Consider the following 26,253-nt stretch of genomic DNA (forward strand, 5'->3'; position numbering starts at 1 on the left):
GTTACCGGGGAGGTAACCGGGAGGGGGTACGGGGGAGTACCGGAGAGTACCGGGACCCTTCCCCACCCATCCCTCGCCCTCCCGCCGGCCCGGCCCGGCCCCGCACGGGCTGAGCTCATCTTTCCAGCCCGCGGGCGGTGTTCCCGGCGCTGGGCGCCCGCCAGCAGCCGCCGTTCTTTCCATCGCCCCGGCCAGGGTCTCCCCGCCGGGACCGGGAGCGGGGAGCGGGGGGGGGGGGGGGGACACACACGCGGTGTCCCGCTGGGGGGGGAGGGGGGAGGGGAGTGGCAGCCCCCACCCATTCCCGGTGGGACCCCGCGTGTCCCCTGCAACCGGGGAGGAGACCGGGGGTATCGGCACCGGGGATACGGGAGAGCACCGGGGATGGGGGCTCCGGGGATGGCAGTACTTGAGAGGGCGCCGGAGATACCGGCACCGGGGATGGGGGCACCGGAGATACCGGCACCAAAGGGGTCCCGGGGGATGGGGGCACCGGAGATACCGGCACCAAGGGGGTCCCGGGGATGAGGGCACCGGAGATACCGGCACCAAGGGGGTCCCGGGGATGGAGGCACCGGGGGATGCCAGCACCGGAGGTACCGGCGCCAAGGGGGCCCCGGGGATGGGGGCACCGGAGATACCGGCACCAAGGGGGTCCCGGGGATGGAGGCACCGGGGATACCGGCACCAAGGGGGTCCCGGGGATGAGGGCACCGGAGATACCGGCGCCAAGGGGGTCCCGGGGATGGAGGCACCGGGGATACCGGCACCAAGGGGATCCCGGGGATGGAGGTGCGGGAGATACCGGCACCAAGGGGGTACCGGGGATGGGGGCACCGGGGATGGGGGCACCCGAGATACCGGCACCAAGGGGGTCCCGGGGATGGGGGCACCGGAGATACCGGCGCCAAGGGGATCCTGGGGATGGGGCACCGGAGATACCGGCACCAAGGGGGTCCCGGGGATGGAGGCACCGGGGGATGCCAGCACCGGAGGTACCGGCGCCAAGGGGGCCCCGGGGATGGGGGCACCGGAGATACCGGCACCAAGGGGGTACCGGGGATGGAGGCACCGGGGATACCGGCACCAAGGGGGTCCCGGGGATGAGGGCACCGGAGATACCGGCACCAAGGGGATCCCGGGAATGAGGGCACCGGAGATACCGGCACCAAGGGGGTCCCGGGGATGAGGGCACCGGAGATACCGGCACCAAGGGGATCCCGGGAATGAGGGCACCGGAGATACCGGCACCAAGGGGATCCCGGGAATGAGGGCACCGGAGATACCGGCACCAAGGGGGTCCCGGGGATGAGGGCACCGGAGATACCGGCACCAAGGGGGTCCCGGGGATGAGGGCACCGGAGATACCGGCACCAAGGGGATCCCGGGGATGGAGGCACCGGAGATACCGGCACCAAGGGAGTGCCGAGGATGGAGGCACCGGGGGATGCCCGTACCGGGGGTACCGACTCCGGAGATACCGGCCCCGAAGGAGCATCGAGAACGGGGGGCACCGGGGATATACCGCCCCCGGGAGGACCCCGGGTCCTGCTGCCGCCTTTGCCCGTCCCGGTACCGTGTGCCCCCCCCCCCCTTCCCCCGCCGGCGGCCCCGGGAGCCCCGGGGAGGGACGAAGGGGGAGGGGGGAGGTGCGGGGGGCGCCCGCGCTATTTTTAGCCAGGGCCGAGGGGGTATTTTTAGCGCGGGCGCCGCGGTTGCGTCAATGGAACCCCGCGTGCGTCACGGCCGCGCCCCCGCCGGAACCGCCCCCCCCCGCGCCTTCTACGGCGCCGCCGTGCGTCACGGGCCCGCGCGCCGCCCCGCGCGTCACCGAGCGCTTAAGAGAAAGTAGTGGCGGGGCCGGAGCCCGGCGGAGCCCGCGCAGCGGCGGCGGCGGCAGCGGCGGGAACCGGAGCGGGAAACCGGAGTCACCGCCGCGCCGGTACCCGGGTACGGGAGGCTAGCGGGTAGAGGGGGGGGGGGGGGGCACAGGGATGTGGGATGTCCCGGGGGTACCGGGGATTGTGGGGTTGCGCGGAACCGGGAGGTGTAAGGGGTTGGGTGTCCCGGTGGTACCGGGGGCTCAGAGCGGTGGTGGGCTTACTGCAAAGGGTATGGGGTGTCACGGGTGGTACCGTAGGGGAGCCGGGTCGGGAGTCCCCGGTGGCACCGGGGAGAACCGGTGGTACCGGAGGTGAGTCGCGGCGGATGTTCTGCATAGTGCATGGGACCGGGGCGTCCCGGCGGTACCGCGAAGGGGAGCGGGACCGGGGCGTCCCGGCGACAGTGAAGGGGACCGGGGCGTCCCGGCGGCAGCGAAGGGAACCGGGTCGGGTGTCCCCGTAGCACCGGGGGTCTCAGGCCGGTGGGCATCTTGCAAAGTGCATGGAGTCAGGGGTCCCGGTGAAAGGGACCGGGCGGTGTGCGCCAGGCGGTGCTGGCACTCGGGGGTACCCGGTAGCACCGGGGAGAGCCGGGCTGGCAGAGCGAGGGGTCCCGGTCCTGGGGGTCCCGGGGAAAAACCCAAAGCCGGGCTCCGGGAGGAGCCGTGCAGGACCAGGAGCCGTTTCTCAGGGCCGTCCCCAGCCGTACGGGACTGGAGCCAGGCTGGCCCCCAGGTCCCGAGACCCCCCCGCCACGGGAACCGACCGCAGCCAGGGAGAGCCTGGGGGAGGCAAAGCCACCCCCAAACCGGCCATCACCCCGGGACCCCCGAACAAAAGCGGTCACGGAGCCGAAGCGGGCAGCACGGCGTAGGCAGGACTGTGTTGGCACCAGCGGGGACGTTGCCTTGCAGGCAGCACAGCGCAGGCAAACCCACCCGCTGCCCAAGCAGGGCTGGCAGCGGTTGCATTTTGGCAAAGCGAAGCAGCAGGTGCCAGCAGGGAGGTGGGCAGCGTTACCCGCCCCCGGTACTGCCGGCTGCTATTGCCCGTTCAGGGCCCGGTGCCAGGGGCTTCCACCAGCCCACGCGGGCATTGGTCTCCGGGCCCGGACACGGGCAGCTGCCTGTATTCCCAAATGAGGAATCTGTAATTACTGCCCGGACCGTGGGCAGAGCTGGGGCCGCTGTGGGAATTTGTGCCTTGTTGTCCCGTCCGGGGGGTTCGTGGCCGGAGGGACCCTAAATGCCACCAGCGAGCGGGTGAAGGCAAAAGCAGATGAATAAGGAAGCGGTGACCGCACTGGGTGCTGCTGCCTGCTGCTTCCAGGCAAATCCCATGCCGGGACCGCAGGAAGGGTCGAGGCTTTGCATAGCCCAGCCGGCAATTTGCAGCCGGGATTTGCATGCAGGCAAGGAAAGCTGCCGCCGGCAGAGCCGCTGTCCCCCCCCGCTGCCATGTCCCCAGCGTGGCCTCGTGTCCCCTGGTTGCGTGTGGGGACAGGGGGCAGCTGGGGGGGGGGGGGGGTTGTCACCATCCCCTCTGAACCCACCATCTGAGCCTGGCACGGTCCTGGTCCCTGGCAGATGGACGCAAACCCCACTGGGGTACTGGGAGTGGGCTGGTGCCACTCTGTGGGTGCCAGGGCTGGACCCACGCTGGATATTTTTAAACCCAGCTCCCCAGATGGGTATCGGCTTTCTGGGCACTAGCAAAAGCTGCCCAGACTTGGCTGGGGGGAAGCCGGGGGCCGGCAGGTGAGCTGGCAACAGTGCCATGCCGGGGCTTTGGCGGATGGGGGCCAGGGGCGGTGTGACCTTTAAAGGTCTGCGAGATGAATTACATTATCGTCTTGCCATCAGGGTCACTTCTGGCTTGGCTTTCAGCTGGACCCAGGACTCCTGTTACGTCTTACGTGGGGCCAGATCTGTGCCACAGTGCTGAGGGGCTGCAGGGTGGGCTCCTCTCCCCGCCGCAGATGGCGGGTTTGGCTGCGTTTTGCTTTTCCAAAGGGCTCTGAAACGGGTGTGGGAGGGGGAGTCAGACCCTTAAGCCCTGGTTCAGCCCAGGCTTCGGCTTTCCACGGCCAGTCCCGGGGCTCGGGAATCCATCGGCTGCATTCCTCCCTCCTTCCCTTTCGGTGGCTTTGCTAAGCCAGCGTTTTGGGCAATGTCCTTTGCGCCCATTGGCTGGGGTATGACCTTTCCCGGGGACGGCGGTGGCCACCACCAGGGGCTCGGAGGGTCTGCCTCCAGCATGAGGGGGACCCTGGGGAAGCCCCCGCGGTTCTGACCCCATCTCCATCCTCTGCCCGGGATGGAGGGGCCACGGGGAGCAGGGACGACGGTGGGGTCCCCGCTGACGCCCTGCTCTCCCCACAGAGATGCCCTGCATCCAGGCGCAGTACGGCACGGCGGGCGCCGGCCCCTGCGAACGCTGCCCGACAGAGTTGCTGAGCCCCGACGGTGGCCGTTTCCCCATGGAGGTGGCCGGAGCAGACCTGGCGGCCGCCCCTGCCTTGCCCAGTTTTAGCACCTTCATGGAGGGCTACGCCGGCGAGTTCGACGCCTTCCTCTACCAGCTGCCGGCCGGCGGCCAGCCCACCGCCGCCGCTGCCTTCAAGCTGGAGGACTTCCAGGTGTACGGCTGCTACCCCGGCGCCTTTGGCGGGCAGCCAGATGAGACCCTCTCCTCCAGCGGCTCGGACTGTTACGGCAGCCCCTGCTCCGTCCCCTCGCCCGCCACGCCGGGCTTCCAACCGCCCCAAGCTCCGGGCTGGGAGGGCTCATTTGGGGCGTACTCGCCCCCACCGAACTACGACGGCGGGAGGCCCTGGGCTGAGCCGACCAAGGGCGGTGGGTCGCAGCCCCCCTTCTTCACCTTCGGCCCCCCGGCACCCAGCCCTGGTGGGTCCCCCGGGACCCTGAAGGGGCAACCGGGCCCCTCGCCCCGCCTGGACCCACGGCTGCTGGACACGGACGCCTTTGCCCTGGCCCAGGGCTCCCCCGCGGGCTTTGCCGGGCTGCCCCTGGCCCCCGCCTCGCCGCTGCTGGAGGGGCCGGCGCTGGCCCCCACCAAGGCCCGCAGCCCCGGGGCGGGCGAGGGTCGCTGCGCCGTCTGCGGGGACAACGCCTCCTGCCAGCACTACGGCGTGCGCACCTGCGAGGGCTGCAAAGGCTTCTTCAAGGTAAGGGACCACCACCACCACCCCCTCCCACCCCGATCCACTGTCGGGATGTTCCCACAGTGCTTTGCAGCAGCGGGAGGACGCTGAGGGTCACCCTGGGGAAGGAGCAGGGCAGGGAGCGCAGCCCCGGGATCCCTCCCCACGGACGCGGAGCCGGATGCCGAGTTGGAGCGGGAGAGGGGGGAGAACAGAAGGGCTTTTGTTCGGTGGCTTGGTGCCCCGGGCTGAGCTTGGGCCGCTCCTTCCCCGTCCGCAGCGCACGGTGCAGAAGAACGCCAAGTACATCTGCCTGGCCAACAAGGACTGCCCCGTGGATAAGCGGCGGAGGAACCGCTGCCAGTTCTGCCGCTTCCAGAAGTGCCTGGCCGTCGGCATGGTCAAAGAAGGTACTGGGGTCCCATCCTGGGGTGGGGGGTGGGGGGGGTCCCAGCAGGAGTGGGGAGGTCCCAGTTTGCAGCCCACCCGGTTGCGCTGAGGACACACACACTTATTGCATGTCCCTCACTGCAGTGGTCCGGACCGACAGCCTGAAGGGGCGGCGGGGCCGGCTGCCCTCCAAGCCCAAGCAGCCACCAGATGCATCCCCCGTCAGTCTCATCACTTCCCTGGTGCGGGCGCACATCGACTCCATCCCCAGTGCCACCAAGCTCGACTACTCCAAGGTAGGACCGGTACCATCCTGCGCCCTCCCCGGGGCTGCGCCGAGGCCGGATCCTGACCCCGTTCCCCTGGCAGTTCCAGGAATCGGTGCCGTGCCAGTTCGAGAAGGAGGACTCGGTGGACGTGCAGCAGTTTTACGACCTGCTCACCGGCTCCATGGACGTCATCCGCAAGTGGGCTGAGAAGATCCAGGGCTTTGCCGAGCTGCCCAAGGAGGACCAGGACCTGCTGCTGGAGTCAGCCTTCCTCGAGCTCTTCATCCTGCGCCTGGCGTATCGGTAAGACCCGGCACGGTGCGGTGCAGCGGGGAGCCCGGGGCTGTGCAGTTTGGGGTGACGTGTGGTTGTACCCGCAGCTCCAAGCCTGAGGAAGGGAAACTCATCTTCTGCAACGGAGTGGTGCTGCACCGCCTGCAGTGCGTGCGGGGCTTCGGCGAGTGGATCGACGCCATCCTCGAGTTCTCCCAGAGCCTGCACCGCATGAACGTCGATGTCCCCTCCTTCTCCTGCCTCGCCGCCCTCGTCATCATCACAGGTGACACCCTCTGCATGGTCCTTCCCTGCCTCTGTCCCCTTCCCCACCCTGCGGCCATCACCCTGGCCTCACACCTCTGCCTCTGTGTGTGTGTTGCCCAGACCGCCACGGGCTGAAGGAGCCGAAGCGGGTGGAGGAGTTGCAGAACCGCATCGTGGGCTGCCTGAAGGACCACGTGGCGGCCGCCGGGGCCGAGCCGGGCCGCCCCGGCTGCCTCTCCAAGCTCCTGGGCAAACTGCCCGAGCTGCGCAGCCTCTGCACCCAGGGCCTCCAGCGCATCTTCTACCTGAAACTGGAGGACCTGGTGCCACCACCGCCCATCGTCGACAAGATCTTCATGGACACGCTGCCCTTCTGAGCCCCTGGGGGGGGGGGCTGCTACCAGCCCCAGACCTGCCCCCGCCACCCCCCACCCCTCCTTGGGGACATTTGGGTCCCCCCTCAGATGCCTGGGTCCTCTTGGGGACACCCAGGTTCCCCATGTGCCTTCACGGCGCCGGGCGCAGACGCACAGCACCGCCGGTGCCTTTCCCCCCCAGGGGGGGACATCGCTGGCGCGGTGCTCCCCTTCTCCACTGTAAAAATGCCCCCATTGTAAATAGCGAGCGGCCGGATCCTGTACAGAGTGGGGAGTGTGGGGGTGAGGAAGGGGCTCCGGCCCCCCCAGCCTCATCCCCCTCCCCTTTATATTTTTTTCTTTTTTTTTTTTTTTTTTTTTTTTTTTTTTTTTGCTCCTCTTTTGGCCTTTTTCTGTATATAAACTTGTACGTACATTGAGAGCCACTGCCAGGGGCTGTTTCTCTCGTGCGTCTCCCCCAGTAATATCATCTGTATTTAATATATGGTGATTTGGAAGGGGGGGTGACAGCAGGCTGGGGCTGGGGACAGCTGGGGTGCCGGAGCTGCACGTTGCCCACGCCGCTGCCCTTGAACCGTCACTCACCCCCGCGGCGGCGGCTGCCGTGGCCCCACACCTGTTGCCCGCCTGATTTATCCTCCCCAAAATAACCGGGAAGCGTGACCGGGTCCCCCCCTCCCTGTGTCCCCAGGGATGTGGCCATTGGCAGGGCCAGCCCCAGCGGCAGAGGGGGGGGCGGTGATGGGGTTTGGGGTCCCTGTCCCAAGCGGGGGGTCTCAGGGAACTGGGGACAGGGCACGGGTCCCGGTGTGTGGAGGGGGGGGGGGGACGACACATGCTGGGCTGGCACGGTCCCCTGGCTTGTCCCCTTCCTCTTACTGGGGACAGACTGGCCCCGGAGCAAATGTTAATGGGGACACCAAGGGCCGGTGCCGAACAAGGGCCACATTGAGGTGCTGGGCCGGGGGGGGCCCCGTGGCGGCGCACAACAAGGGCCCCTCTGTCGTGTGTGTGTGTCCCCCCCCTCACTGCCCGCCCCCGCCATGGGGAGAGCGCTGACGCACGGCGAGGCCGCGGCCGGGGGTCGGTTTGTGGGATGGAGCGAGGGGGTGGGGGGGTGGGGGGGCAAGGAAAGCCTTGGGCAGCAGGGACGGGGAGGGGGCATAGGGTGGTCTACCGGCACGGCACGGCATGGTTCTGCTCCGGCTGTGGGGCAGGAGCAACCGTGCCGTACCGCGTGGCAGGAGCGGCTGGGCCGTGCCGTGGGGCGGGAATGGCCGTGCCGCGCTGGGCCGTGCGACGGCTCGGCAGCTGCCCGTCCCAAAGTCCATCACGGTACCGACCCCGAAGCCACCAGGGAGGGCAGCCCTCGGCACCTCGGGGTCACGGCGGGGCGGTGGGTCCCTGTCCCCTTCCCCACTCACAGGGCTGGTTTCTGCCCACCTTGTCCTCAGCCCCGTCCTTGTCCCCATCCCCTTGGCAGGGACTGCGGCGGGAGGGACGGGGCCAATGGTGGTGCCAGCAGGGCCAGGTAAAAATAGCCCCGCGGCCGGCTCCAGCCATGCCGGTTGCCCCCGGGGGCTGCACGGCACAGACACATGTGTCACGACGTGTGCCCGGTCTTCTGCCAGGTGACATGCCACGGCCACCGCCCTCCCTGCTATTTACACCAGGACACGTGTCCCCACGGCCGTGTGGGCGGCCTGATGCCGAGACCGGACAGGGGACACTGGAGTGACATGGGGCCGGTGTCCCAAATCCCCATGGCCCTGTGTCCCCCATGTCCCCCATGTCCATCCATCCCTCTGTCCCTCGCATCCCTTTCTCCAGTATCCCCAGTGTCCCTGTGCCCCGTGTCCCCTGTCCCTTGTGTCCATGTGTCCCCCATGTCCCGTGTCCATGTGTCCCCCGTGTCACCCATTGTCCCACGTCCTCATGTCCCTCCTTTCCCCATGTCCCCATATTGGTGTCCCCCATGTCCCTGTGTCTCCCGTGGCCCCTATGTCCCCTCTCCCCATGTACACCGCCGTGTTCTCTCCTTTTCCCTTGTTGTCCCCCCATCCTGGGTCATGGCCCTTGGGGGGGGGTCACCGGGGTCACCGGGGGTCACCAGACCCCCAGCCCCTCTGCAGTACCGCCGCGGAGCCTCCGGCCCAGGGGGGGCGCTATGCGCTTGGGAGCTCCTCGAGGAAGTGAGCCGCTCTGCACTGCCCTATGCCCAGCTCTGTGGCGTCCCTTCCCGGAACGAACCAAGCGGGTAGCGATGCGGGGGGGGGGGGGGCAAGCCGCGGAACGGGAACGGCGATTCCATTCCCGGGGCCTCACCGCGGCCTAAAACGGCATTACTGGTCACAGCGTTAATGAAACGAGGTGTAGATTGAGGAAACACGGCTGCTGCAGCGGGAAGCGCCGCCGTTTCGGTAAATGCTGTGTGCCGACCCCCCCCCTTACCTAGATGGGCTACCCCACTTCCCTCCTCCCCGCCGTCAGATGGTCGGTCCCGGGCGGTGAGTGCGGGCCCGGCCGGCGGCGCTGAGGGGGCTGCGGCCCCGGGAGAGGGTGAGGGGGGGCCGGGACCCTCGGGGGTGAGTGGGGACGGGGCCCCGGGAGACGGTGAGGGCAGCTGGGGGCCGAGGGGAGCCGGGGTCCTCGAGGGTGAGGGGGGTCTGGAGCTCTGCGAGGGGGGAGAGCCGGTGAGGGGAGGGCGACGTCTGGGGCCCTGTGGGGTGTCTGAGGGGCCCGGACCGGGACCCCTGGGCCCCTGAGAGGTGTGTGGGGGGGGTGTGGACCGTGACGTCTGGGTCCCTGAGAGGTGGGGAGGGCACACAGTGGGACACCAGGGTTCCCAGGGGGTGAGTAAAGGTGGGCGGGTAGAGGGGCTGATACCCAAGCAGGGACACAACTCACCCCCCTTGCCAACACCCTTTTTTCCCTCACAGGACCTGCTGTCGTGCCCCCCCCGGAGCCACCCCTGCCATGAATTGCCGTGCGGAGGTGCTGGAGGTGTCGGTGGAAGGTCGGCAGGTGGAGGAGGCCATGCTAGCGGTGCTCCACACTGTCCTGCTGCACCGCAGCACCGGCAAGTTCCACTATAAGAAGGAGGGCACCTACTCCATCGGCACTGTGGGCACCCAGGATGTGGACTGTGACTTCATTGACTTCGCCTACGTCCGCGTCTCCTCCGAGGAGCTGGACCGGGCCCTCCGCAAGGCCGTCGGGGAGTTCAAGGTAAGGGAGCCCCACGGGGACCCATCAAGGACAAAAGCGGGAGCTTAAAATCCTGTAGGCTGTGCCATGTCCTTGCCTGGAAAGGGAAAGTCAGTCCCTGGCCCCCCCTGAGCAGGGCCACATGCTCTCTCGGCAGGACGCATTGCGCAACTCGGGCAGCGACGGGATGGGACAGATCTCCCTGGAGTTCTACCAGAAGAAGAAGTCGCGCTGGCCCTTCTCGGATGAGTGCATCCCCTGGGAGCTGTGGACCATTAAGGTAAATGTGGTGAACCTGGCTAACGAGCAGGAGCGGCAGATCTGCCGGGAGAAGGTGGGCGAGAAACTCTGCGAGAAGATTATCAACATCGTAGAGGTGATGAACCGCCACGAGTACCTGCCTAAGATGCCCACCCAGTCAGAGGTGGACAACGTCTTCGACACGAGCCTGAAGGACGTGCAGCCTTACCTGTACAAGATCTCCTACCAGATCACGGACTCCCTGGGCACCTCGGTCACTACCACCATGCGCCGGCTCATCAAGGACACACTGGCTCTGTAGGACTGGGTGCCACCGAGGCAGGTTCACCCCGCATAGTGGCACCTCTCCGGCACAGCCCCTGGCTTCTTGGGACAGCATCTCTGCTTGGATCCCTCCTCTCCACCTCCAAAAAGCCTCTGCAAGGAGCTGGACTCAGCCTGGCCCTTAATTGGGGGTTGCTGCTGGTTTGGTCTGCACTGTGGGGCACTTGCCAATCCTGGAGAACCGGCTCAGCAGCTCCCAGGGGTGGTGAGTCCCCAGGGTGGGAGGTGCTGGTTGGCGCGCGCGGCCCCGGCTCGGCGCTGGCCCCAGCAGAAAGCGGTGCTGGGGATCAGCACAGGGAGGGGATGACGTCTGAACCCTGTCCGGCCCCGCCTGCAGCTGCTCTCTAACTCAATTTGCTCGGCCCAGCCAGTGCCAGCCTCGTCACCGCATGTCACCCCTGGTGGCACCCCTGTCCCTGGGACTGAGCCACTTCCCTGCAGGGCCCGGAGACGAGCTCACTGCCTCCTCTGGGGCAAAAATAAAGTATTTCCCCTTTCACGTGGAGTCTGGTCACATCCTGGTTGTTGATGGGGCCGGTGTCCATGGGATGGGAGGGAAATGGGTGCCAAGGCTGAGCTGGGGGACCCCACCGTGTCCCCGTGTGGTGGGGCTCACCAGCTGCAGTGGCAAGAGGCAGGGATGGGGGGGGCCTGACACCCCTGGGCCGGATCAGTGCTGCCTACACCCTGGGAGTGGTACCTCGAGGGGGGCAGCCCCGGCCGCCCCCCAAGCACACCTAGGGGAGGGGGTGGGGCGAACCCCCTTCTGTGCCGGACTCTGCACCCCTCCACTACACCAAGGCGGGGGGGAAAGCTACTTCCCTCCCCCGGGGTGGGGCAGCTGCTGGGCACCAGCTTCTCAAACAAGCGAGGGGGGCTGCGCGGGCAGCTAAGACGGTCCCTGACATCACTTAAACCCTCCCTGTCCGTCACCACTCTGCTGCCACCGCCCTGCTCGCCAGCACTCTGCTCCTGGGAGGAAGAGGAGGAGGAGATGAACTCCACGCTGGCGCAGGCCAGCGCCCCGGGGGACACGTGGGTGGCTGAGGCTGCCCAAATTGCCGTCGTCCTGGTGCTCTGCCTCACCGTCACCTTCGCCATCTTCTTCCTCGGCTGCAACCTGCTGCTGCAGGCGGAAAGCCTGGTGGCAGCCCCGGCGCAGGGAGAACGGCGACCATCCCATGAGGCTGAGGGAGCTGCCGAGGGGGCGTAGGGACCAGCCCAAGCCCAGCGGATGGATGGATGGATGGATAGACAAATGGATGAACAGCAGTATCTTTGCCCACAGCATCTTCGATGGCACTTGGGGACGGAGCGGGACGGCGCTGGGGACCACAGTGTCCCCGGCTTGTACAGATGGATTAAAAGGCAACGGGGCCAGCGGAGCTGCTGGGGCAGCCGGTCCTGGGCCAGGTCTGGATCTGGCCATGGGCGCGGCAGCGCTGGTAATCCCCCCCAAGAGGATTAGGGGAAACTTTTATTCTCTGTTTCGGGGCTAATCCCTGGGCTGGTGGGGCAGGCGCTGCTCGTGGCTCAGGGAGGGAGACCAGGCACCTGCCCTGCCACGGGGTGGGCCGCATCCTGCCCCACTGTTCCATGGCTGCACGGCTGCTGGGGGGGGTCTGGGGCCACATCCTGCCCCTCCCAGCCCTTTATACCCCGACAGCAGAGATGCCAGGGCTGCATCCTGCCTTCCCCAAACCCTTTCTGCCTTTCTCCAAGGGACGCAATGACCGCATCCCGCTCCTCCCAGCCCTTTAGACCTCGCAATGGCCCCATCCTGCCCCAAACTGCCTGCTAGCAGGGGGTTCTGTGGCTCCATCCTGCCCTTCCATGCCCCCTTTGCTCTGCCCTAGCGATGTTCAGGCCTCATCTTGTCCCTCCATCCTCCTTTTCCTTTGCTCCTGGGGCCACATCCTGCCCCTCCACCCTCTACTGCAGCTCCCCCCAGCCCCTAAGCTGCTCCCAGTCTCCCACAGCTGCCAGCAGTGGGGTGAACTGCCCCCTGCCCCCCCAGCAGGTCTCCCCCCCTCCCTTAATCCTGCAGCTTTAATAACACTGCCACAAAACTTGCTTAAGGGTCTGGTCCCTGTACGTGCATGTCCCCCCCACCCAGGGAGACAGGACCCCCAGCATGGGGAGGTCCCCAGATGCCTGGGTTGCTTCTGTGCCTCCCCCAGACCTCCCCCCCCCGCCCCTCCAAGCAGGCAGCGGCCATGTAAAAGACTCCATATATTTCACATGTACAAAAAGTCACTGGGGAGGGTCCGGGGAGGGGGTCTGGGGTGGGGGGCACCATCCTGCTGCCCCCCCTCCCCGCCCCGGCCTGGCTTTGGTCCCTTTTTTTGGCAATTAGTGTTCACATCAGTGGTCAAAGTGACGAGCGTGCGGGGGGGGGGGCTCTGGGGCGGTGACCCCCACTGGGATGAGGGGACCCCGATGGGGAGGGGGCACCCCGTGGGTCAGCCACCGGCACTGGGCCCCTACCGCAGCCGGGGACAGGATTTGGCCTCTGCCACAGGCGGGCTGGGGGGGGTGGTCCGGGCAGTGAGCCCCCCCCAAGGTGCAGGGGACAGGGACACCGCCTGCAAGCCTGGGCGAGGACGGTGGCACGAGGACATTCCCCCCCTTGCACAGTGTCGGGGGGAGGACAGAGCCCTCCCCTGGCACCTGCAGGGCAGAGCAGGGTGAGGAGGGGAAACTGAGGCAGCCCAGCTGCTGCAGCTCCCCATTTCCCCCCCCTCCACCACCCAGGGTCCTTACCCTCGCTCGGCTACAGGCGGATCCACCTGCGGGCTGTTGGGATGGAAGGGACAGTGTTAGGGGACACCTGGCCTGGGGGATGGTCCCAGGTGACCCCCTCCGGGCTGAGGCAGCTCGGAGCCCGTCCTCCACGCACTGGGTTGGGACCCAGTATCGCACTGGGACCCTGCTCTGGGATCCAGTTTTGCACTAGGACCCCATGCTGGGATTCAGTATTGCACTGGGAACCCACACTGCAGCAAAGACCCCATGCTGGAAACCCAGTCTTGCACCAGGACCCTTACTGGGACCCAGCCTTGCAATGGGATCCTGTGCTGGGACTCAGCCTGCAGTAGGATCTGTGCTGGGATCCAGTAGTGCACTGGGACCCTGCACTGCATCAAAGACCCCATGCTGGGAACCCAGCCTTGCACCAGGATCTTTTGCCAAGATCTTGTGCCAGAACCCCAATGTTGCACCGGAATCCGGTGCCCGGATCCAGCCTTGCACCAGGATCCTGTGCCAGGATCCTGTGCCCGGATCCAGCCTTACACCGGGATCCTGTGCCGGGATCCTGTACTGGCACCTAGCCCTTGCACTGGGATCCTGTGCCGGGACCGAGCCTTGCACCAGATTCCCACACCAGGACCCTGCTCCGCTCCAAGGGGCTGGGGCAAGGGGGGTGCCAGGCACCCCGGAGTGACGGCATGCGGGGAGAGGGCATGCAGGAGGGGGCATGCGGGGCCAGGGGGGATCCAGGGGTCTTGGGGAGGGGTCCCGGGGGGACCGGGCATGCAGGTGGTACCTGGGGGCTAACAGCTGGACTCGTCGTGGTGGGACGGGTCGCAGAAGAAGCGCGAGCCCCGCTTGGCGGTGCGGGCCGTGAACGGGACGCTCTTCAGCGCTGCAGGGGGGGGCATGGGCAGGGGGGGAGCGGACAGGGAGACGTCAGCCCCCGCACGCAGGCGAGACCCAGGTGTCTGGGTCGGGGGGAGCTGCGGGGGCCGTACCGGTGATGATGTCCTCGATGGTGCCATCCTTGCCCTCGTAGACGGGGCGATGGTCCTTGGCCTGGCGCCGCCGCAGCTCCGCAATCAGCTCCTGCTGCTGCCACTTGTTCCGCTGCGAGGGAGACGCAGGGGTCCCGGGTTGGGGACACAGGTGCCTCCTCCGGGTCCCCCCACCCAGTCCACCCAGATGCCCATCCACGCTCACCTTCTCCTGCTTCTTAGCCTCCTGCGCCAGCAGCTTCTCCCGCATCACCTCCTCCTGCTTCTTCCGCGTCTCGTTCTCCTGCTCCGCATCCTGCCAGGGCGAGGGGGTGGCGGTGGGAGCCAGCCCCCACCCCAGCACCAGTGTCACCGACCCCCCATGCGTCCCCTCCCAGCCCCACCTCACCTTGTAGGAGCGGATGAACCGGACAAAAACCGGGAAGAAGACAGATGGGGGAGTCGTCTTGGGGCTCTCGCCGAAATACCGCACCACCGTGTTGTAGGCGTCCTGGGGAGGGGGACGGGACGGTCAGCGACGGGCTGCACATCCCGCAGCTCCTGGTGGCCTCCTGGCACGAGGGGTGTGCAAAGACAGACGTGCACGAGGGGCGTGCAAAGCAGAGCAGGCGTGCATGAGGAGTGTGTAAAGCAAGGCATGCACGAGGGCTGCGCGAAGCAAGATGTGCACGAGGGCCGTGCAAAGCAAGGCATGCACGAGGAGCGTGCAAAGCAAGGCAGGTGTACACGAGGAGTGTGCAAAGCAAGGCATGAGTGCACAAGGAGCATGCAAAGCAAGGCACGCAAGACAGCTATGCAAAGCAAGGCGTGCATGACATCGTGTGTGCAAGGGCCGTGCAAGGCACCGCCGCTCCGCAGCCCTCACCTCGGCCGTCCGTGCGTCCTTCTGCAGCCGCTCCAGCTTGCCCTCGCTGGCGGCCAGGAAGGAACGCAGGATGCTGTTCTCGTGCAGCCCGCACTCCCGTCGCAGCAACTCCATCCCCCGGCCCAGCTCCTTCACGTCCAACAGCACATTCTCCAGGGACACTGCTGGGCCACAGGGATGGGTCAGGGGACCCACAGCCCCGGGGGATGGCAAGCTGGGGGCATGGGGACGGGGGGGGCACCTGCGGCTGCCTTCTCCACAAAGTGCAGCTCCTGCCAGAAGGTTGCCAGCTCGGGATACTTCTCCCGCACCGTCAGCGCGATGAAATGCAGCAGGGTCATCTTCCTGTCCGTTGACTTGGTGTCCAGGAGCTGCAGGACAAGTTGGGGGTAGGTCATGGCTGTGGCATGGGACCCTGGGGAGCCCATGCGGTCCCAGGGAGTCTGGGGTTGCCCACCAGGTCCAGGCTCTGCAGTTTGAAGCCGTAGACAGCGCCGCGTTTGCTGCTGTTCATGTAGTTGCCCAGCGCCAAGATAATCTGCAGGGGAAAAGCACCGGGGATGGTGGGGTCAGGGAGGAGCGAGACCCCCATGGGACCCCCACCTGCCCAGCTACGGGCGAGGATGGAGGGCAGGACTCCAAGCCAGCTTGTCCCCACGTCCTCTGGCCTCCCCATGCTCACCTCCAACATGTGCTTCAGCTTCTGCGAGGACTTGACGGAGGCCGAGGCCGCGATGATGGCATTGAGCTGCTGCAGGGGGACAGAACGGGACAAGGGCTCAGCTGGGGTGCAGGGTCCAGGCACCCCCAGTGGGTGTAATCCCCCCTGTCTCCCCGACTCTGTACCGGTGTCAGCATCTGGAGGTTTTCGGTGAAGTTGCCGAGGAAGGCCATGATGGCCATGCGCTGGGGCAGCCGCTCCACCTTGCTGAACTGCAGCATGAAGCGGTCCTCGTCCGCCAGCTCCTCCAGCGGCTTGCGCTCCCGCTCGTACTGCCGCAGCGCCTTCACCTCCGCCTCCGTCGGCAGGAACCGCATCAGGCACTCCACGAAGTCCACCGGCAGTGTCGCCAGGTCGAACCTGCCCCGCGCCCGCACCGTCGGGGATCGGCTCTCCGCTGCACCCCAACCAGCTCCTTGCACCATGCCTCGGCACCCCCGCACCCCAACCAGCCCCCCCCCTGCACCCTGCTTGGCCTCCCTGCACCCTGCGTGGACCCTTTGCACCCCAGCCAGCTCCCCTGCATCCTGCCTGAGCACCACTGCACCCCAACAAGACCCTCGCACCCCAACCAGACCCCCTGCACCCTAGCAAGCCCCCTTGAAGCCTACCTAGACTGTCTGCACCCCAGCCAGCCCCCCTGCACCCCAATCAGCCCCTCTGCACCCTGCACGGTCCCATTACAGCCCAAACAGCACCCCCCAGCACCCTGTTGGCCTCCCTGCACCCTACATGGACCCACTGCACCCCAGCCAGCCCCCCTGCACCCTGCCTGAGCCCCACTGCACCCCAACCAGATCCCCTGCACCCTAGCAAACCCCCTTGAAGCTTACCTACCCCCTCTGCACCACAACCAGTCCCTCGGCACCCTGTCTGGTCCCATTACAGCCCAGCCAGCCCCCCGGCACCCTGCCTGGTCCCATTACAGCCCAAACAGCCCCCCCCGGCACCCTGCCTGGTCCCATTACAGCCCAAACAGCCCCCCTGCACCCTGCCTGGTCCCATTACAGCCCAAACTGCCCCCCCCAGCACCCTGCCTGGCCCCACTGCATCCCAACCAGCCCCCCTGCACCTTGCCTAGCCCCCCTGCACCCCAGCCAGCCCCCCTGCACCCCAACCAGATCCCCTGCACCCCACTTAGCCCCCTTGAACCCTGCCAGGGTCCCCTGCACCCCAGTTAGCCCATCAGCCCCCCCCCCCGCCAATACCCCTCCGCTGCACCCCAGCGTGGGGGCACGTACGTGTGGATGGCCCTGCAGATCTCCTCGGTGCCGCGGCCCGCCTTGCGCAGGGTGATGGCCAGGTTCTTGGCCCGGTTGGCCTCCAGCAACGTCACCTTACTGGCCGCCTTCTGGGACGCCTTGTTCTTGGCGCAGACGAGGTCGAGGGCCGGACCCTGGGCTTTGGTCTTGAAGAGCTCCTCGAAGCGCTCCAGGTCGAGATCCTGGTGGGACAAGGAGGAATGGAGGGGCTCAGAGGTGGGAGCAGCGGTGGTGGCACCCACCCAGCTGCTCGGGCCGAGGGTGCTGGGCTCACCTCCAGCACTCGCTCATCATCCAGCTCGCTGAACACGGTCCCACTGATCTGGTTGGGCTTCAGCGCTGTCCAGTTGAAGACGGGCAGCCGAAACTTGGTCTTGATGGGCTTCTTGATCCGGATGGCTGCCAGCAGAGCAGGAGCCGGCTTAGCCCCCAACGAGGCAGAGGGACATGTCCTGTGTCCCCATCCTGAGCCACCCGAGTCCAGTGCATTGGTCCCCAGGCTGTCACCATCCCCTGTGCCACCCCATCCCTGCGCCACGGTCCCTGCACCCGTCCCTTGGTGACTGCAACCCCGACACCCTGGTGCCTACAAGCCTTCCCCTTCCTCTGTCCCCACCGTCCCCACGGTCCCCGCACCGTCCCCATCCCCACGGTCCCCGCACCCTCCCCACCTACCCGAGAGCCCGACGGTGAGAGCGATGGAGGGTGAAGCCCCGGGAAGCGGCGGGGCTGGGGGGCACTTGCCTGCAAAGGAAGGTGAGGGTGAGACCGTGCCCCAGCAGGGATGGCCCATTTTTGGGGACCCACCAGCCTCGGGAGTGGTCCAGCACCAGGCACACCCCATTTCTGGAGCCCCCCCCCCATGTCCTGGGGATGCCCAGCTCTGGGATGCTGCAGTTTTGGGGATGCCCCAGAGACTCCCCCATCCTCACCTGGGAGCGGAGGTGCGGGGGGTGGCAGGGGGGGTGGCGGGGGTGGCGGGGGGGGTGCAGCCTCCACAGGGGGAAGGATGGGGAGCCGCAGGGCCTCCTCCAGGGGTTCGGGCTCGGGCTGGGGAGGGGGCTCGATGCCCGGTATGGGGGGTGGCTCAGAGCCGTAGCGCCGCCGGAAAGCCTCGTCCTTCTCCTTAATCATCCGCCGCAGCGTGTGCACCTGGTGGCTCGTGTGCTCGTAGGTCTCCTGGGGACGGCAAGCGTCAGGCTGGGGGGACGGGGGACGGGACCCTGCCCTGCTCCCCACAACCCCCCCCCCCATGTACCTTGACCACTTCCAGCTCCTTCTCCCGCTGCAGCAGCTGCTTCTCCAGCTCCGCCACCCGCATCATGTTCTCGTTCTCCAGGTCCAGCAGCTTCTCCGTTAGCTGGGGAGGGGGAAAATGTGGCTGTGACACTAGCTTGGGGACCACCCACCCCCCCGGTATCACTGTTGGTCTCCCCAGGGGCAAAGCCAGACCCTGGGAGGGGATGCCCCAGGACGTGCCGAGGAGCATCCCCACGTCCCCCCGCGTTCACATACATGGGACAGATGCTCCTCTAGCTCTTCCACCTTCTCCAGGGCCACGTTCTTGGTCTCAGCGTCCTCCAGCAGCCCCCCCACGTCAAAGACATTGTCCAGGTATGCCTGGATCTGCACCTGCAGCTTCTCGCTCTCTGTGTGCCTCGACTTCTGCAGGCGTCGGGGCAGAGTCAGGGATGGGGGGGGGGGCTTCCTTGGGGCAGCCCCCCTGGCCCCCCGACCCCCTGTACCTGCAGGAACTCCTCCAGCCCCAGCTTGGTGAACTCATACTGGAGATGGACGCGAAAGTTCATGTCCTCCACCGAGTGCACCACAATGTTGATGAACTGCATGCAGGCGACCTGCGGGCAGGGCTGGCGTCACCAGGAGCCCCCCCCAGCACCCCCTTTTGTCCCAAAGACCCTCGCCCAGGACCGGGTGTCCCACCATGAAGTCGATGCTGCTGTCCTCGTTGCGGAAGTAGTCCATCAGCCGCTCGAAGCGGTGCTTCTCCTTGCAGACCTGAGCGGGCAGCAGACATGGGGTTAACCTGGCTTTGCCCCCCCACTGGCCACTGGTCCCCCATCCCCTGGGCTCCAGTCTCCTAATCCCAGTCTGGTACCCCCAGATCCCCCATTCCAGCCTGATTTCATCTTGCCTGATCCTCTTGCGTTCCAGAATCCCCATCCCAGCCTGGTCCTGGTGTCCCCCATTCCTCCATTCCCTGGGTCCTGGTCCCCAATCCCAGCCTGATCGTGGTGCCCCCAGTGCCCCCCCATCCCAACTTGCTCCTGCAGCCCCCACTCCCCCATACCTCCTTGAAGTTGTCGAAGGCAGCGAGGATGATCTCGTGGCCACCCCTCACCAGGCAAACAGCCGCCAGCAGCTCCAGCACCAGCGCCTTTGTCCTAGGGCAGAACAGCACCGTCACCATCAAACCTGGCCGGCACCGCGACCACCCCCACCAGACCCCCCCCGCTCTTACCTTGGGTTCTTGTTATTGAGGCTCAGGGCGATCTCGTTGACAGCATGAGGATGGGACATGACCAGGTTGAAGCCGTACTGTGGGGACGGAGTGGGGACGGTGTTAGCAGTGCCGGTGCGGTGGCAGCATCGGTGTCCCCCCCCCCCATCATGAGGCGGTGGTACCTGGTAGTTCATGATGGCCCGAAGACACATGATGCAGAGATGGACGTCATCCTTCTGGCTCACCAGGCGTGAGTTCTTCAGCGCCCTGCGGCTCGGCAGCGTGCCGTAGCTGGGGGGGGGACACACACAGGGCACCCATGAGCGGGACCCTCGCACCGCCGGTGCTGCACCGCCAGCGCTCACCCGGGCGGGGGAACAGGCCCCGTGGGGACCAGGGTGGGGACAGCATGGGGACAGCATAGGGACAGCAGGGTTTTTGGAGGGGCAAAGGCAGAGAGAAGCGGCTGGAGGGCGAGAGGGACAGAGGCTGGCGGAGACTCGGAGCAAAGCCGCCGCGAGCACCGGGGCCAGCCCCGGGCAGCCGGTACTTACCCGGCGGGCGAGCGGCGAGGTGGGCGCAGAGGACAGAGAGAGAGAGCGCAGCCAGAGAAGGGGGGGCCCGGCCCTGGAAGCAGAGATGGGGCGCGTTACCCCGGGACGCGGGGGCAGAGCCAGAGTGGGGGGCGAGCGGAGGCAGCGCGGCCGCGGCAGGCAGAGGTACGGGCAGGCGGCGTGGGCAGGAGGATACGGCAGCGCCGAGCTGCTACGGGTGGGCAGGGCACCGCACGCACGGCCGGCAGGATGGGACGCGGCACGCAAGGCGGCGCAGGATGCGGCACGCGTGGCACGTGCCACAGCCACACCGTGCGCAAGGCACAGCGTGGCGCTCGGGGCGCACCACGGGGCAGCCGGTGCAGAGGACGTGGCACGTACCGTGCACACGATGGTGTACGGCACAGGGCAGGACAGTGCACGGCCCAGTATGCGCCACGGGCAGGGCGGTGCGTGGCACAGGGCAGGATGGTGCACGGCACAGCACGCACCACGGGCAGGATGGTGCATAGCATGGCATGCACCACGAGGCGGTGAGCACACGGCATCCACCACAGGCAGGATGGCGCGTGGCATATCACATGCCGCAGGCAGGACTGTGCGTGGCACAGGGCACGACGGCACGGCACACACCATGGGCAAGATGGTGCTTGGCATAGCGCACACCACGGGCAGGACGGTTCACGGCCCACGGCAAGATGGTACGTGGCATATCACACACCGCCGGCAGGATTGTGCGTGGCACAGGGCACGACGGCACGGCACACACCATGGGCAAGATAGCGCATGGCACGGCACACACCACGGGCAGGACGGTGTCCGGCACACACCGTGGCAGGACGGTGCACGGCACAGCACGCAGCAAGCGACAGCACCGTGGCCGGCCAGAACCGGCAGAGCGGGGCAGCTGCTGGGCGCATCGGCGGGACGTACCCCTGCAGCCGGCCGGCGCGGCGGGTACGTACCGTAGGGCGGTCTGGCGGGCAGAGCGGGCGAGGCTGCTGGCGAAAGGGGCGGGCAGGGCGCTGGGATGCTGCAGATCCTCGATGGACCTGCTCCAGGCGCGCAGCTTTTCCAGCGCGCCGTCCTCGCCGCCTTCCAGGCCCTCAAAATCCAACCTGGGTGGGACACGCGCGCTGGGTAGGGGAGGGAGCGGGAGAGCACACGGCTTCGGCGCGGAGCGGCGCAGCCACCGCGGCAAGCGTTGAAGCGGGTGGCGGCTGAACAGCGGCGGGGCAGGGAGAGGCGCGAGGGTGGCCCTGGGACCCCCAACCCGCCCCATCCCCGTGTCCCTCGGGACCCCAACGGCAGGCGGGTCCCAACGTGCCGGCTGGGCTGCCCCGGTGCCGATAAGGAGCCGAGTGGTATCGGCCGCCTGCAGCAGGGAGCTGCCACAGGGCACCGGGAGACCCTGCGCATCCCAGTACCCCAGGGGACCCCCCCCCAGTCCCCTGCACCATACTCACATGACGGCACACTGGGCGAAGGACAGGTAGTTCACCAGCACGTCCAGCCCCTTGTTCTCATCGTTGAGGAACTCACGCACCCACCTACAGCACCAGGCACCCATCAGGGCCCGGAGGAGCCGGCAACACCCCCTGCCAGCACGATCCTCCCCACCACCATAGGGACCCCCGGCCCAGTACAGGGATGGGGAGGGGGCAGCGGGGGCATCCCGGGGCTCCGGTGGCGGTTGCAACCCCTCTGCTATCACCCGTACCAGCGCCGGCACGGCTTTATCTGCCGGCTGCAGGGCAGGGAGGGCTCAGCCCTGGGCACGAGGCGGGAAGCTGAGCTGGGTGCTGGGTGCTGGGGCTCTACCCCCAGCCCCAGCCCTGGGCACCCCAGGGTGGGGGGGATTCAGGGTGCCCCTGCCCCCCTGGGAGGGTGTTAGGGTGCACGTGTGAGGCGCTGAGCCCGGCTGAGATATGCCGGGGTCCCAGTGGGGGGGGGTGTGTGTGTGTGTGTGTGCAAGGTGGGGGGGGGGTGTGTGTGCAAGGTGAGGGGGGGGGGTGCACCCAGTGTGGGTGCGTAGGGAGCGTGCACAAGGTGCGTGTGCATGGGGGGGGTGTATTTGGGGGGGGGTCACGGGGGGAGGGCAGCATGCACGGGATGTCCATGTGCATGGGGGGGGGGTGGTCTGTATGGGGGGGGGGGTCATGCATAGGGAGAGGGACTGTGCGCACGGGGCGGGGGGGCTGTGCACAAGGCAGTATGTGTGTGTACGGGATGGGGGGGCGGGGGGGGGGAACGAGCGTGCACAAACGAGGGCTCACGGCCTTGGGGGTCCCACGCGTGCCCCTGCCTGCAGCCCTGCCCGTGGCCGGGGGCGGTGAGTCAGGCAGTAGCGGGAGCCGGAATGGGGGGGCCGCGGCCGCCCCTTTCCTGCCGGCGCCAGCCCCTCGCCCCAGCCCGTTTCCTGTCTCTGGCTCGCTGCTATTTTTGGGCCGCAGGCGGGGAAGAACCGAATGGCGCGGCCGTGGCGGGGCCGGTGGCGGGGCATAGCCCAGCACGTGCACGAGCCGCCCCGAGCATGCGGGCACGACCGCGCCACCGGGCAACCGCCCCCCCCGGTAACGTCCCCGTCCCTCTCCGGTCAGCCTGCGTGGCTCCGGTACGTTCCCTCTCCCACGTGGCGGAGGGGGACGAGCTGTCGGTGCGGGGTCAGGATGCCGCCGGCTCAGGGATGGTGCCGAGTCCTCCGGTGCCGGGAGGAGTCGGGCAGGATCTGGACGCGCTGCCGCTTCGCGCAGGGCGTCATCGCTGGCCCATCCGCCCGCGGCATCCGCCCCCGGGACCTGCCCGCCGGTGGCCCTGGCCCACGGCGCAGCCGGGGCAGGAACCGGCCCAGTTCCTGCAGCGCCTCCGACTTCCCCTGCAGCTGCAGCAGGGCTGGTCCTGGGACCCTGTGCACCCCCCCCCGGACCCTGTGCACCCCCCCCCTCCCCAAGGCCCACCCCACCCAGGTACCCCACGCTCACCCGATGTGGTTCGTCCTCAGGCTGATCTCCAGCTCGCGCAGGACCTTGGTCGACTCCTGCACCCTCCTCCTGAACTTCTGGGGGCAGAGCAAGGCTGAGCCATGCCCCCCCCACACCCCCCCCAGACCCCCCTGGATACCCCCCCCGCCCTCCCCAAGCCCCTCACCTTCCGCGTGACACCCGGCTCCAGGAAGCTGCGCAATTTTTGGATGTAGGCGTGGGGGGGGCTCTTCACCTGGAACCGCTCCTGGGGGGGGACGACGACGGGGAGGGGGGATGTTGGTGGTACCGGCACGGCAGCACAGCTCCCCCCCTCCCCTCCAGGACCACCTCATGGCCCCCCCAGTCCCCCACCTGGTCGCAGATGAGGTCCCACTTCTTCTCGTTGTCGTACTGGCGCAGGAGCCGGGCTTTGTCCGGGGGTAGGTTCATGGAACTCTGGGGGCAAAGCGGGGGGCGTCACCCCAAGGGACACAGGGACGCTGACCCCCCTCGAGGGCACCCAATCCTATGGCACAGCCAGGGTCCCCCTCCAAGAGCACCCAGACCCGTAGCACAGCCAGGGTCCCCCCCAAGGGCACCCGGCTCCATGGCACGGCCAGGGTCCCTGGCACTGGGAAGCACTGGTGGGGATGGAGCCACGCGCGTGGCACGGGGATGGCAGTACCACCGGGGCCACGTGCCAGCCGCCGGCAGCACCAAATCTCCCCAGCGCCGACACGTCGTTCCTGTCTGCACCCACTTCCTCGCCGCCGGCAAACCGCAGCCTCCGTTCTCTGACCGCGGCACAAAGCTCGGCAGCGATGCCCGGCTTGTTGGGGTGCTGGGCATCTTCATGGCAGAACGCGGGGACCGCTGGTGAAGGATACGGTCCAGAGCACCCTTATCGTGGGACACCACAGTGGAAACTGGGGATGCCAGATGATGGTGGGCTTGAGGATGCCCCAGCGGGCGATGCCACCCTGCTGGGCGATGCCATCCTGGTGAGGCAGCTCCCGGGCAGTGCCGTTAGCCGGAGCCGGTCATCACCGCAGCCGGGAGGTGCTGGCACTCCACCCGTCCCGTGACAACTAAAATTATCCCTCTCCTGGTCATCCTGGCCCCGCGGAGCCGCAGGAAACCGGGGCAGAGCCTGGGTGAGGCCGTGTACCTCTGGGAGGGGGGGGGGGGGGACGGACACAGTGCCACGGGAGCGGGAATGTCACCGCCAGGATGGGGTCCCCCCAAAATTGCCCTGGGGATGGGGACGATACCTCCCTCCCCACGGGGCCATGCTTATTTGTACACAAAATCACACGGCCCCCCCCAGAGAACAACCCGGGGACAGAGACGGGTGGGGGACAACACACGGAGGCCCTGGGCAGGGGCGGGGGGCACCGGGGGGGCTTTGAAGAGCGGCCGCCTTCGCCGGCGTTCCCGCCGCTCGGCTTCCTGCCTTTGTGGCGGGAGCGGGGCCGCTCCCGGCTGGGCACTTCCTCCACCACCACCACCCCCCGCATCGGGGACCCCCCCTCCAGCTGCCCTGGGACTGAGCCCCCCACCACCAAGGAGCAGGGGCTACCCAGGCTGGAGCCCACCCCAAGGTTGGGGGACACCCAGGGACGGATCCTGCCCGTCCGGGGGCCGCCGGCGCTGCAGCCCCATCACATGATGAAATATTTTCCTCCCCGGCAGTAGCTGGGCCAACGTTGGGGCGGGGGGGAAATTTGGGGGATAGAGGCACTGGGGGTTGCCGCCAACCCCCAAAATTCCCCCAATCCTGGCGTCGTCATTGCCCGGCAGGATGTGTCCCCCCCCCGTCACCGGCCCCCACGGGGACTGGCTGCCGCATCCGCCCCGCGTGGGACGCAGGGACGGGCAACGGCCCCGCGGGTGGGTGCCCCTCGCCACTGGTGGGACGCTCCCACGCTGGGGGTGCCGGTGTTCCCCGGTACCCCCCCGGTTCCAGCTCCCAGAGCCCCGTGGGACCACGCTCGGCATTTCCTGCCCGGACGTGGCTTCCGCTGGCTACGGCCACCACCGGGACGGCGGTGCCGGGTGTTGGGGGCTGTGTACCCTGGGTGTCACCCCAGCCGTGGTGGCCCTGCCAGCGTGTGCGTGTCCCCCCCAAAAAAAAGCCAGGCCCGTGCCGGCACCACGGATGGGCCACCCCACTGCCGACGGGCCACAGGGCCGGCCCGCTGTGCCACGAGCCATGTGCCGGTGGGACGCGGTGGGACGCGGTGGCCCCCGTGGCACGGGTGGTCCCGATGCCACCTGGGTCACGGCGTGGGGACGGGGTCACCGCCGAGCCACAGCCAGGTGCCGGGGTGGCACCGCAGCCTTGGCCGGTGACCGGTGCGGGAAGGCCACCGCCCCAGCCGTGACAGCGGACCGGGGACCACGCAGGGGACCCCCACCCACGGGGACACCGCACCCACAGGGACCCCCAGCCCTGGCGACCCCAGCACCCACGGGGGACCCACACCCAGCCCCGTGCGCCGCCTCGATGGGACTTTCCCCGGGTGAAAAAGTCCCGGGACCAAAGGGGGCCCCCCCCCACCGCCGGTAGCACCGGGAGTGGCGTCACCCCTCCCGGGGCTGTCCCGGGCCGGACTTCCCCCGCGGCCACCCCCGGCCCCGCGGCCACTGCCCATCCCCGGCGGGCACCGGCGCTCCCTGCCCGCCCCCGGATCCTCCGGGCGCCGGTGCCGTTCCCGGCGGTGCCCGCCCGTCCGCTGGCCCCGCAGCCGGACGCCGGGAGGGGAGCGCGGTGGCGGGGCGCGTCCGGCCCGGGAGGGGTCCCGGATAGGGGCGAACCGGGAGGGCAGAGCGGGACCCGGAGAAGGCACGGAAGGAGCACGGGGGAAGAGCACCGGGGAGGGCGCACCGGGAACCGGAGGGGAGCAGCGAGAAGCGGGCGGGGGGCGTAGCAGACGACCGGGGCCGAGACGGGGGTCGGTCTCTCACCAGCACCAAAGCGAAACGCTCCTCCAGCTCGCAAGGCTCCGGCATCGGCATCTTGCCCGGGGCGAGCAAACCGGGTCCTCCCGGGCCCGACGCTGACGCCGCTCCCGGGCCCCGGGGCAGCGCCTCCCCGTCCGCGCTCTCAACGTTCCCCATCCCCGGCCCAGGCACCGGGGGGCGGCGGGGGAGGCTCAGCCCGTCGCGTCCGGCCGCCGCCGCCGCCGCCGCCGCCGCCTCCCGGGCCCGCCCCGCCCCGCCCCGCCCCGCCCCGGCCGTGCCCCGCCCCGGCCGTGCTGC

General features: G+C 68.1%; 3 protein-coding genes across 11 annotated transcripts; 2 read left to right on the forward strand and 1 right to left on the reverse strand.

Annotated features, from left to right (window-relative positions):
• The first annotated feature begins 247 nt into the window (after window positions 1-247).
• On the forward strand, window positions 248-7,041 carry NR4A1 (nuclear receptor subfamily 4 group A member 1). Of its 3 annotated transcripts, XM_049819105.1 has the most exons (9): window positions 248-596; window positions 720-995; window positions 1,037-1,572; window positions 4,265-5,070; window positions 5,327-5,456; window positions 5,581-5,732; window positions 5,806-6,008; window positions 6,086-6,264; window positions 6,366-7,041. In XM_049819105.1, exons 3-9 carry the CDS (start codon window positions 1,350-1,352, stop codon window positions 6,620-6,622), a joined length of 1,950 nt encoding a protein of 649 aa, XP_049675062.1. In that variant the 5' UTR covers window positions 248-596; window positions 720-995; window positions 1,037-1,349; the 3' UTR covers window positions 6,623-7,041. The 3 variants fall into 3 exon arrangements, with proteins under 3 accessions (XP_049675062.1, XP_049675061.1, XP_049675063.1); XM_049819104.1 differs by having other exon boundaries at window positions 720-1,572; XM_049819106.1 differs by lacking the exons at window positions 248-596; window positions 720-995; window positions 1,037-1,572 and adding an exon at window positions 1,603-1,950.
• A 722-nt stretch (window positions 7,042-7,763) lies between these two features.
• On the forward strand, window positions 7,764-10,919 carry ATG101 (autophagy related 101). The gene is made up of 3 exons (XM_049819270.1): window positions 7,764-9,129; window positions 9,562-9,850; window positions 9,987-10,919. Exons 1-3 carry the CDS (start codon window positions 9,047-9,049, stop codon window positions 10,389-10,391), a joined length of 777 nt encoding a protein of 258 aa, XP_049675227.1. The 5' UTR covers window positions 7,764-9,046; the 3' UTR covers window positions 10,392-10,919.
• Window positions 10,920-12,629: 1,710 nt separating this feature from the next.
• Window positions 12,630-26,185, reverse strand: FMNL3 (formin like 3). Of its 7 annotated transcripts, XM_049819108.1 has the most exons (28): window positions 25,960-26,185; window positions 23,365-23,448; window positions 23,177-23,257; window positions 23,011-23,087; window positions 21,496-21,579; window positions 20,995-21,165; window positions 19,658-19,766; window positions 19,494-19,570; window positions 19,323-19,416; window positions 18,956-19,030; window positions 18,760-18,870; window positions 18,530-18,679; window positions 18,273-18,374; window positions 17,947-18,193; window positions 17,690-17,758; window positions 17,289-17,413; window positions 16,994-17,196; window positions 15,878-16,112; window positions 15,714-15,782; window positions 15,489-15,569; window positions 15,273-15,402; window positions 15,032-15,192; window positions 14,555-14,656; window positions 14,372-14,461; window positions 14,167-14,278; window positions 13,962-14,060; window positions 13,178-13,210; window positions 12,630-13,084 (listed from the first exon to the last, which is right to left on the reverse strand). In XM_049819108.1, the coding sequence occupies exons 1-26, from the start codon at window positions 26,110-26,112 to the stop codon at window positions 13,969-13,971; spliced, it is 3,084 nt and encodes a 1,027-aa protein (XP_049675065.1). In that variant the 5' UTR covers window positions 26,113-26,185; the 3' UTR covers window positions 12,630-13,084; window positions 13,178-13,210; window positions 13,962-13,968. The 7 variants fall into 7 exon arrangements, with proteins under 7 accessions (XP_049675065.1, XP_049675070.1, XP_049675068.1 ...); XM_049819113.1 differs by having other exon boundaries at window positions 12,630-13,210; window positions 20,995-21,027; XM_049819111.1 differs by having other exon boundaries at window positions 12,630-13,210; window positions 20,995-21,147.
• Window positions 26,186-26,253: the final 68 nt, after the last annotated feature.

Source organism: Accipiter gentilis, chromosome 16, assembly GCF_929443795.1.
Source record: "Accipiter gentilis chromosome 16, bAccGen1.1, whole genome shotgun sequence".
Classification (NCBI taxonomy): domain Eukaryota; kingdom Metazoa; phylum Chordata; class Aves; order Accipitriformes; family Accipitridae; genus Astur; species Astur gentilis.